This window comes from Populus euphratica, unplaced genomic scaffold (genome assembly GCF_000495115.2).
Source record: "Populus euphratica unplaced genomic scaffold, PopEup_1.0 scaffold3.1, whole genome shotgun sequence".
NCBI classification, from domain to species: Eukaryota; Viridiplantae; Streptophyta; class Magnoliopsida; order Malpighiales; family Salicaceae; genus Populus; species Populus euphratica.
In genome coordinates, this window is record NW_011499847.1 from 1,547,319 (window position 1) to 1,558,819 (window position 11,501).

General features: G+C 34.0%; 2 protein-coding genes and 1 long non-coding RNA gene across 5 annotated transcripts in view; 1 reads left to right on the forward strand and 2 right to left on the reverse strand.

Moving 5' to 3' along the window:
- Positions 1 to 3,129, reverse strand: part of LOC105140588 (V-type proton ATPase subunit B 2) — a 5,217-nt gene extending 2,088 nt beyond the window's left edge. Inside the window, exons 1-8 of one of the 3 annotated variants that reach the window (XM_011047481.1) lie at positions 2,958 to 3,129; positions 2,484 to 2,551; positions 2,167 to 2,222; positions 1,953 to 2,051; positions 1,636 to 1,695; positions 916 to 1,027; positions 597 to 805; positions 1 to 109 (exon numbers count right to left, since the gene is read on the reverse strand). The exon at positions 1 to 109 is cut by the window's left edge and continues 68 nt beyond it. In XM_011047481.1, coding sequence (XP_011045783.1) covers positions 1 to 109; positions 597 to 805; positions 916 to 1,027; positions 1,636 to 1,695; positions 1,953 to 2,051; positions 2,167 to 2,222; positions 2,484 to 2,541 — 703 coding nt within the window. In that variant the 5' untranslated portion in view covers positions 2,542 to 2,551; positions 2,958 to 3,129. Of the gene's footprint in view, positions 110 to 596; positions 806 to 915; positions 1,028 to 1,635; positions 1,696 to 1,952; positions 2,052 to 2,166; positions 2,223 to 2,483; positions 2,552 to 2,956 lie in introns of all 3 variants that reach the window. The other 2 variants (XM_011047473.1, XM_011047489.1) reach the window with 2 other exon arrangements.
- Positions 3,130 to 5,020: 1,891 nt separating this feature from the next.
- LOC105140607 (uncharacterized) lies at positions 5,021 to 7,135 on the reverse strand. The gene is made up of 4 exons (XR_845212.1): positions 6,673 to 7,135; positions 6,481 to 6,547; positions 5,374 to 6,198; positions 5,021 to 5,275 (listed from the first exon to the last, which is right to left on the reverse strand). It is a non-coding gene; the product is annotated as an uncharacterized LOC105140607 (long non-coding RNA).
- Positions 7,136 to 7,961: 826 nt separating this feature from the next.
- Positions 7,962 to 11,501, forward strand: part of LOC105140632 (uncharacterized) — a 3,899-nt gene continuing 359 nt past the window's right edge. Inside the window, exons 1-3 of the mRNA XM_011047532.1 lie at positions 7,962 to 8,363; positions 10,606 to 10,966; positions 11,443 to 11,494. Of these exons, the coding sequence (XP_011045834.1) occupies positions 8,031 to 8,363; positions 10,606 to 10,966; positions 11,443 to 11,494 (746 nt within the window). The 5' untranslated portion in view covers positions 7,962 to 8,030. The remainder of the gene's footprint in view (positions 8,364 to 10,605; positions 10,967 to 11,442; positions 11,495 to 11,501) is intronic.

Sequence of the window (11,501 nt, forward strand, 5' to 3'; positions counted from 1 at the left end):
CTCTTTCCATTGACCCATTTTCCTCAAAATCACGTTTGAAAAACTGTGCAGTCTCCATGTTTACACCCATAGCTGCAAATACAATGGCGAAATTGTCCTCCTCTCCACCCTGAAAGTTCACATGGCAAGTTAGTGACCTAATTACAAATTTAAGTTAGAAAGAGCTGAGAAAGAAATGTGAACCAAACAACTATCTAAGTAACAACAAGCTTCAATGCTTCAAGGTGAATGGAATTAGGGAAATGAAGAAATAACACTAGGTGATGCCTGAACCAGTTCACGTGCAATTTGATGAGGTACTAAAAAATCAAGGAACTCTTCTAATATTGAGCACTAAACAAGAGACGAGCTTTTCATTTGAAGTAATTGTGAAGCATAACATAATTGTGGTCCACTCATTAAATTTAAATATTCTTCCAATAAAGCTAGTATCGCTGTTTAAATATATGGTTTATTTATTTCCTTGTGTCTCCAAAGAATACTGTTTCAAGGATCCATTATAATGGAACATTATTCAACTACACATTTAACAGTTATCTTATTGAGAACAAGGTTGTGAGTCTAGTTCTCACAATCCAATAAGGTGTGAACATTACCTCAAGAAGATTTTCGGACTTCTCCAATCGCTTTACCAACCCTGCTTGGCGACATATTTGAGCAGCTATTTCATTATGGGGAAGACCAGCAGCAGAAAACAGAGGGATCTTCTGTCCTCTAGCAATAGAATTCATGACATCAATTGTAGAAATCCCTGTCTGAATCATCTCCTCAGGATACGTTCTCTCACTAGGGTTGATAGAACTCCCTGCAGAAGGCATAGCATTTAGTAAAGGGCAGTTAATATTATTCACTCTAAGAAGATGTCAACGAGCAACATATATTAATAAAGATTGTTCAGTCCAAAATATAGCCTACCAGATATATCCAAATACGCCTCAGGCAAAATAGGAGGACCATTATCAATAGGCTTCCCAGAACCATTAAAAATGCGGCCAAGCATATCCAAGGACACTGGAGTTTTCAAAACCTACAAAACAGGGGCAGGGAAAGCAAGGGTGTCACCGGAGCAAACCTAGTCTCTTAAGGAAACTACTATAATTCAATTAAAACTTCAAAGATGTAAATGGCCATACACCAACTTATCAATTCATTACGGCTTCAGAGGTATATACTAGAATCCAGCACAAGCAATATTCCACATCAGAAAACCAAATGATAATAATAACCATGTGAACTTCATCCATGACATCTAAATATCAAAAACTGTGGAGTATCATGAAATACAGGCATTGAGGGACTTGCCTTTGTGACAAAGGTTTAGCAGTGTTTCTTTAAGATATAGGTGTAATTCATTATCTACTTATATGTCCTATTTGTAGCTATTTTCTGCAGATTTTTTCTACAAGAAAAGGAACGAGAACAAGTGATAAATGAGATCTAATTATCTGGTTGATGTTTTTTTGGTGGCATGTAAACATGTGAGCCTACAGATGGTTTATACAGCTATTTTCCATGTCTAATTTGCAGCATTTGACAGGTTTGGTAGTTGAAGGTTCATTGGTATGAGCCGAAAATTGCAATTGCTGTTTGACAAATTAAGAATTAAAAAAAATAATCAAAGGCAAGGCTTCAAACCTCTCCAGTAAATTGCACAGTTGTAAACTTGTTGTCAATCCCAGAGGTTCCTTCAAAAACCTAGCCAAGAAAATACCAAGAAAGAATGCATTCAGTCTTTAAAAAAGGTGCGCAATTTTTTTCACTACAAATTAAGCTAAGAGTGTCGCCTTCAAACAACTCAATTTATAGCAATCCTTCTACACACACACACACACACACACATGACCACAGTCACAATGTTAAAGTTAAGATTTTTACTTTAATCAGGAAACAAACCAACTTATTTTGAACCTGCGGTCGCAAAGAAAAGATGGAAAATGCTGAGCAGCAATTACCTGAACAACAGCTTTCTCCCCATCAACTTCCAAGACTTGACCACGTCTGGTTGATCCATCTCCCAAACGAATATTAACAATCTCTTGATATTTGGGTCCCTAACATAGTGAATAAACAACGCACCAATCAATAAAAACTGAAGCATCACCACAGCGGTTAACAAATCAAATAAATTATCCCAAGCATAATCAATCAAGAAAAGAGGAGTATTACCTTCACTTTTTCAAGTATGACAAGAGGTCCAGCAACTCCAGAAACAGTTCTATACTCTGTAATACATGAAACAAAAATTTAAATCGCAATAACTACTCTCTACAACCTCGATCACCACTCGTAAAACACTCAACAAATTTAAATTTAAGAACAAGTATCTCACTAACTGATTTCTTGCCATCCCAAACAGTGTTAATCCATTCCATTCGGGTATAGTTCACCGATTAATTATCAATTTCTGTTTCGTTCCATTATGCATTCACATGATGTCTCCAAATCAAATTCGCAATTAATTACTATACTGCAGCAAAACTCACCCATGCCGATCTCAAGCGTTCCCTCCTCCATATCGAGATTGTTTGTTTCCACACCCATTATCAACCTTCATTTTTAAAACAAAAAAGTCAAACAAATTGATTCCACCATAAATTAATCTCGAAAAAAAGAATTATCATTTACATTAATCAGCTTATAAATACTATTTAATTAAAAATAAACAAAAAATCAATGAAGAACTTCAAAATTTAAGAGCACAGCAGGAACAGATCAATAATTATAATACCTAGACAGAACTAAAAAAACTTCCTTAACAAATAGTAGCCAAACAAAGCTTCATCAATCATACAACTTAGTATCAAAATTCAACGAAACTAAGGAAGTAACTAACAAAACAAGCGCATCAATCTCAAAATCCAATGAGAAATGAAAGTTTCAATTCAACAAGAATTTGATTGGCTGATAGTAAAAGGAGGAGAGAAATGACAATTTTGGATCTGAAAAAGAGACGTACCTTTTTTGTGATCTGCCTCCGGTACACAGCGAGAGATAGATAGACAGAGAGAGAGGAGGGGGAGGGGTCAAGAGAAAAGGAATAAACTGAGATCGGATGCTCTGGAAATTAAAAAACAAAAAAACAAAAACACTTTGTTTTGTAAGAAATTATTGAGAGAGGGTTATTTATTTATTAGTATTTAATGGAAATAATGATAACAGTCCGGTTTTACACTGTGATGGGATGGGATCTCGTACATCGCGCGTCACGTGATATTTGTAAAGGATTGGGGAAACCAGTAAATTCAGAAATATTTTTTATTCTTTCCTATTGTCTCAATTAACCAGATATTAATTCTATAGATGATTTGGATTTTGTATTCTCCATTGTCATGGACTCCTATGAGAATCTTAATGTTAATTACTGATTTAAGTGATATTAAAAAAAATTAGCCTAATTGAAGTGGTTCTAATAAACATAGTTAACTAGATAAACTATTTCAATAATGATTGTAAATAACATGAAATAGAAAAATATATAATTGAGTAACTTCAACCCAAGCTTACTAGATAATAATTAATTAAAAAAAAAGAGTAATTTGGTAGTGATTATGTATCCACAGAGAGAAGGATTTTTTTTATTTTATTTTTTTACTTCCCGTCACAAAGATTAACTTTATATATTAGGTTTTAGCTAGTCACTTAATCATCGCAGGGGATGGAGGAATAAAATATATTTCTAGAGTAAATTACCTAATCAAGTAAAAGAAAAAATAATTTATTTAAAATAAAACAATCTTAAAATAACTAATCAGTGGACCTTTTCACATTATTCATGTTATTGAGTTAGGATTTTAAGCCAAAAGGTTGGGTTAGGGATTGTATTAATATTTCCCAAAAATACAAAAAACTACAAAATTGAACTTCTTTTTGTAAAAAAGATAAGTTCTGGGGTTTTTTCCCCAAAAAATGCAAAGAAAAACCAACAGTAACCAAATGGGCACAAATTGAAATTATAGAAACGGAAGTGATATATTTGTGAATTCACTATCCACAAAGCCAAAAATGTAATAAAACCAAAAACTTGCAAAGAAAGATGTGATGTAGCGGTATGTGACTACTGGTAGACGTGAGAACACGTGTGCAAAAAAACTTGCGGGGTCCACTGAAAGTTCACAGAAACTTCCATCCATCCAGAAATGGACGCTCACGTTATCAGGATCAGCATGACAGTTGGACGTCTCAAATCGGTCTAATCGGGGCTCATCTCCAGCCAAGGGAAATCAATGATTGCAATTAAATGATAAAAACAAAACAAAGAAGGTATATGTAGTTTGAAAATTGAATTTTGTTTTTAAATAATATAAATTATATTTTAATATTTTATTTAAAAATTTAAGTTTTTAAATTGAATTATTTTTTTTAAATATTATCATAATTTTGATGATTAAACAATTATGAATTTAAATATTATTATTTTTGTTTACTTGATAAAAATTAAATATAAAATAATATATATCTATTTAAATTTAAAAACATTTACTTAAAAAAATATAAATTATATTTTAAAACATAATCTAAAAATTTAAATGTTTAAATTAAATTGATTCTTTTATTATTTTTAACTCCTTTCTCCACAAAATTTTAAAAGGGTATCTATAAAATTTTTAGCACTATCCTATACAGAATAAAAACAAAAGTTACATTCTCTGCAACGAGAACAACATTTTTAATTTTGGGATTAAGAAGATGAATTAACTCGAAATTTATGTTTTAGTTCTTCTTCTAGGTACGAGAATGACCAAAAATCAAATTCTTTCTCTAATCTCTTTCTTTATTTGGTAATCAAATTGTATAATCAAGGATATTTCTGGCCATCAAAAATGTATTTTTAATTTGAATTAATTTTAATATTAACCTAATCAAATCTAGTAATTTGACAAAGTAATTCACGAAATGATTAACTCTTCTAAATTCAATAATAATTAAAAAAAAATTAAGAACGACATATTTTAATGATCCGTAAATGGACTGAGCAAAAGAATAACCCATGCCCTTTACTAGGTCATATCCTGATTGGGGTGCGATAACCATGATAGTATGAATGCAACTCAGAATTGCGAGAGGGTTTAGATTAATATAACAGCATATTGAGATGCAAGGAAATGATCAGGCATTGGAAATTGAGAGCTAAACTCGAAGTTTCTGTTAAGGGTTACTGGGTGCTTAGAGATAAGAGGTTCATCTCCCTTGACTGGAATTATTTAAGCAAATTTCCTTCTCCAAGAAAGTCTACCACCCGATTGGCAGCTTCGAGTCCGGTCACTAAACATTTTTCCTGTTGTAAGTTGATATGCAGAAACATCCAATCAATCTTCTGCTTTTGTTTATTCCCACTTATGCATTCAATTTAATCAACGAAGTGATATGTAGTACCTGTGACCATGATCTGTGCCGCGTTATAATCCAATCTCCAGCCATGAACATGCAAGTTCGGCAAAGGTGTAAATCCGCGCATCATGTATTTGTATCAACCTTCGAGAGGAAGGTAGGCTAAGATCGATTATAAAAAGAAGGAAAGCTTGCACTTGACGCAGCGAAGATTGCACCCGATTCTAAATGTAGCAGAAAAGGCCCATCAAACAGTGTCCAGTGTGAGACATGCTGTTTTTAGCCCAGCAAAGCTCTTAGAAAGCTACCCGGAAAGAAATGAGTCAAGGATTTTGGAAATCTGACAATCTCCATCTTAGTCACGTGAGCTGTCTCAAGTCCCTAACGCACTTGGAGAGATATGACATTACTTTTGTAGCTATGTGTTCGCCTTTGATAGTGTGAAACTGCATATGGTAATCAGAAGAAAGGAGCACATGACCTCAGAAAGAAATTTGCTAAAGCTTGCTTACTTTGCCAGAGATTAATACTCAAAAAATTAGCTTGTACAGTTGTTTCAGGACTTCTCTAGTGCTGACCGAAAAGTTCGTTCAATTCAAAGAAATTCCACCCAGATGAATCATCGAATGAAGAACAAGCATTCCTTGCAAATGGAATCCAGATCTGCTTAAACGAGTCGGAGAAGAATGGCTTAGATATTTACGCACATAAGTATAGACTCCAAGCAAAATGGGGCTATATTCGAAACCATTGCTGTCATCAGAGGTAGGCTATATTCGAAACCATTTCTGTCATCAGTGGTAGTGCTGGTGCATGAATGTGATTCATGGTGAGACATGATGACCCTTCAAGATCCAAGGGCATTACTTCCTAAAGGCAGAATTGAAATATGAATATTTACAGATGTGTCAAGTGCCTGTCATGTGACGCTTGTTACAATTTTCTTTAGAAACATGCTAGATTTTAAATTTCTCTATACCTGAATGCTTCACTGCATTGATAAATAAATCAAGAAAATAAACTATACTTGCAAATGAAAATCAGTTTTGGGTTTTAGATGGTCAGTGAAATGTTATTCTTTTCTTCTTACCCTATTTCTATATGAACGAAAATCCAATGAGAAATGACATATAGGATTATCCGTGGACATACCTTCTTGTCATCGGAGCCCAAATCGCTTGCAGACAGGTTTAAAATGTTCTGAAATTCCTCTCCGGCACTGTATAAAACCCGATTTCCGGTTAAAACAGGATAAAGTAATAGTTTAAGCGGAAAAGGGATGAAAATACGGAAACAAGCGACTCCAAAACAGGAAAAGATAAGAGAAAGGGAATCATATTGTACCATAGATACCAACATCACCAGGATCACTAAAATCACACCCATCTCCAAGAACTGAAACATCAAATCCCTGAGCAAAATATCTCTCCTCCATATTCAGCACTATGAGCAGCTCAATTATGGTCGTTTATTCACCAAAACAGGACTTAAAATTTTCAATTAAGAGATTATTTGACAAGATATTAGAATTTTATTGATCAAATGATCTCGGCTTCAGAAGGCTGGTGAGGAATTTGCAGTAGTCTTTGACATAGAGTTTTGCCTTCTATAAACTCGTGAAAACTTTGATACTATTCAATCCAGTCACCATTCATCTGCTTTGGTCCCAGCATCTTTTTGTGACCTGACACTGAAGCAAAACTAATGATTTTATCCCTTTTTTTTATCCTTCTTACAGTATCAACAGAGTCATGTAATAACAAAAGAGGCTAACTTGAGGCATCAGTTCTCCAACAAGTAATGTCAAAGAAGAATACAAAACATTAGCCATTCTCTCTCTGGCAAAATATCTTTCTTCAGTGACCCTCATTACTTTTTTTTTTCTTTTTTTTTAATCAATAAGCAAACCATCAAATGGTCTCTGCGAGGCAAAGATATACGTCACAAAACTCCCAAAGAGATACAATCTCGGGAAAAATACAAATCCGTCCCCCATTTTTACATATAGTTTCTATGTAATTTTCAAAATTCAAAATTGATCAATTTACTCTAAAACTAGCAAAATTCATTTATAAAATATTTTTTTTCAATATTATTATTTTTTCACTAGCAAGCACAATATCCTTATCCTAAGTGGCAATGAATAGGACTATGTGTCATCCAATAATTTTTATTAGTTAACTCAATAATTGATTCTTCAAAAAAAACACTTATTGTCATGATTTCACTTCCCATCATTTATGGTTGTATTTTTTTTTACTTGAAAAGGAGTTCCAATACTAGTTTGAAATATACATACATACATACACACACACGTGTGCATATAGAGTTATTTTTACCAAATATTTTTTAATTTATAGTTATTTCAACTTATTTTTTAATGAGTTATTTATGAAAAATAATTTTTGAATTTTGAATCAAATTAAAATTTATAATTTAAAAATTATATCAAAACAAACTCTAATTAACATTTGATAGTTGTGCTTTATTTTTAGAGAAACGATAAGAATAGTTGCGATTGTACTCTTAAGATTTAGAGACCCAATCGAAATCAATTAGATAGTTGGAGGACTAATTTGTAGTCTTGCGAAAATTCTCTTAATCATTAACAGTTGCTAGCTTCCTCACTCTTCTTCTATTCTCTCTCTTTAAACACAAAAAGAAACCAAACCAGTCTTCCATTTTGTCCACAAAAAGAACAAATGGCTGCATCTCTCTCGGTCCGGTCCAACCGTCTCTCTCCATCCGGTTCACCTTTCTCACGACCACCGGTTCACACCCCCTCAAACTTAAATCAAATAAAATCATCATTAAAAAAGGATCCGTATTTTTGGAGGGGAGTAATTGTGCAACCCAAGCGTAATTTAGTGAGAGCAGGCTCAAGAGCCGATGATTCGTCGGCGCCGTTTGAGATGTCCGTGGAGAGCGCACTCGAGCTTCTCGGTGTCCCAGACGGCGCGTCGTTCGATGAAATACTTCGCGCCAAAAAATTAATTGTTGCTACTTGTAAAGATGACCAGGAAGCTATTGCACAGGTGATAAACATGTCCTCACGCACACTGGGTTATTCTACCTTTCCTTTTCTTTTTCAATAAAATTTGTGTCTTTTTAGCTAACTGTGAATTTTCGAATTTCGTGTGGAAAGAAGTGTTTAGTTAAAGATTTTAATTTTATTAATTGGTTTTGTTTTGAAGTGTATTTATTGTGTTTTGGGTGGTTATTAATGATGGGTTTTTGTGAAATGTGAGATTTAGCTTTTAGAGGTTGAAAATTTGTTTCTGGGTTTGGTGCCAGCTGGATTAATTATTGCGCTGGTGTTAAATTTAGCTTATGAGTTATAATGGATTGGATTTCGTATCATCATGCCCATTAGAATTTGATTTTTATTTTTTTTTGAGTTTTAAAAGTAACTGGAAGCCAGCGTGCCATTAGATGCACAGCCAGTGTATGGGTTAGAACTTAGAACTGTGAAAGGTACCATAGCTCTAAGTTCAGTGTATAGAGTGATTAGTGAGTTTAGTGGAGGTACATGATAAATGGGGTGTACAAATCTCGGTCATCAAGATGCTGTCCTGCATTGATTTTTAATTGCTTTTGCTTAGTTATTTTTTAGAGGTTCTTGAGATAATGATCTTGGTAGAATTTATGGCATGTAATTTTCAGTTGTGGTGTTTTGGGTCCTTTTTTGCCATTTTCTAGCGATTATTTCAAGATTCTTGACTGGCTAAGGTTTATTTCACTCGTGTTATTTATGAACTTCTGCTTGAAGCTTAGTTAAGAGAGTTTCCCTGTTTTCTACCCTTTTCAATTGATGTTTCTGCATTTATACTGACCTGTCTTGCTACAGTTCTTCGTTGTGCTATAAGTTTGTGGTGTCGTTATGAAATGATTACATTAGAATTAGAATTACAAAGAAAAATAAAACGTTTAGGATTTTGCTCTTTTTTTTTATTTACTGTAGCTGAGGCGTGTTTTTTGCAATTTTCATCCTTGAAGTTCTTTTTTTCAATTTTTTTTCAATTCTAATCCCTCTTTTATGAGTATTTTTTACATTTTGGTCCAAAACTTCCTTTTCTTCTCATTTTGTTCCTTGAGCTAAGAGAGAAGAGAAGTCGCCGGATTACAGTGAAGAAGAGAATAAGTTTAAAAACGGATGCTTCTGTGTGGTGAAATACATCATTCTTGATGTCAATGAGTTTCTTTGGCGAGAGTAGTTCCATTTAGGTCTTCTTTTTCATTTATCTTTCCCAAAAAATTAGATCGGGCTTTGGGATTTTATTTGAATTGGGTTGATTTTTTTGTTTTTTAACCGATTAAGTGGTGATTTAATACCAAGAGTGGGTTTTTGGAAGTCCCTATGATGTCTCTTACATGTTTTTGGTTGAAAAAATCGGTGAAAATGGGTTTTTTACCCTTAGGAGACTGTTGTCATTTTTCTAGCCACCTCACTCTTATAGCAGGCAATGCCTGCATATTTTTTCAGAAAATCCACCCCCCAAAAAAGAAAAAAAATTATAAAACAGGCCCAGGTGTGTGGGCTGACCCAGACCTATGCCCTTGGGCTTTTTATTTTTAATTTGTTTTTGTTCATTTGTATTAATTTTCCTGGCTGATTTTTTTTTCTATATTCATTCTTTAACATTTTATTTATTTTGAATTTTACTATGTAATTTGCTTTTATTTGATATTTGTGGGTTTATCATGGTTTAAAATAAACACCTTGGTTTTTAGTTGGTGCTTAGATTCTCAAGCTTCTATTTATTTATTTTTTTGTTTAGTTAAACAAAAAATAGTTTTAAAAAGAACAATGTTATTAAAACAAGTTAAGTTCATCACCCAGCTCACTAATTAAATAAGAATTAATCTAAAAAAAAATTAAACACATTGGAGTTCATGATCCAATTCATGGGTTTAAAGGGTTAGGTTGCAAAACCTTAATTGATCCAACATGTAGCCATCTCAATATTTTAAAAATAAAATTGTCATCTTAGAGTTTTTTTTTTTTTGGTTGTGGTTCACATTCTTTTTTTCTTTCAAAATTCTTTTTACGGGTTAGGCTATGAAATTCAGGTGAATCATTTTTATTTTTTTTTGTTGTGCAGCTTGCAGCGTAACACAGGTACCTATGTAGTGGTCACTAAATTGACACAGATATGGTCTAATTTATGACATTTACTTTCTGTCACAAGCATTTATTGAGCTTGAATAAGATTTTGTATCATTGTGTTTTAGATAATTTTTATTTTCTCATGAATGTAGTTAAATTGTGATTTTTAGGTTGAAACTGCGTATGATATGCTGCTTATGCGGAGCTTGACTCAGCGTCGAGCAGGAAAAGTTGCCAGTAGTAACATCCGTTATGCTGATGTTAAACCTGTAAATGGTCCTGGGATGGGATCAATGCCACAATGGCTGCAGACTACAATCAAGAAGATCCCAGTTTCCGTGGAAATGCCATCAACTGGAGAGTTAAGCTTACAAGCAGGAGTATATGGAGCTTTGATGGTTTTAACTTATGTTAATGGCACTTCCACACCTTCTGTGGCACCTTATGCTGGGGCTGATGTTCCTGGGCTGTTATTAGCTACAAGTTTTGGTGCTTCCTTATACTTCATGACCAAAAAGAAAGTGAAATTAGGTAAGGATCTTTCCTTTTATGTTTCATCAAGTTTCAAGGAATTTGGCCTAAAGTTCTATTTACTTGAATCGGGTCATTTTATTCAGGGTATAATAAAATTTTACAGTTGGTTTTGTGGATGATGAAAAGCTTCCAATCGCTTAACTATGCTGATTGTTCATTGCAACTTCATAATAATGGTTGGAGATAAGAGCAAAGTGTGCTTGTGTGTTTTGGTGTGCCTTTGGGAGTGGGGTGGGGGTTGCTCTGGAAATATGCGGGTGTAACATTCTAGGATGTTACCAATATGGGTTACCAGGGCATACCATGTGAGAATGGAAACCTAGCCTCGAGGGAAATTGAATTTTTTGTTTTGAGTTTCTGTGAATCAATGACTTGTCGTTACTAAAGACCACATGTTATTTATACATTACGAGAATTTCAACTGCCTGAGGAGCAAAAAGTGCATCTAAGACTGTTGCTGGTCATCTTTGCAGGGAAAGCCACTGTAATAACCATAGGGGGGCTTGCGGCTGGGGGCGGGGGGGGGGGGGGG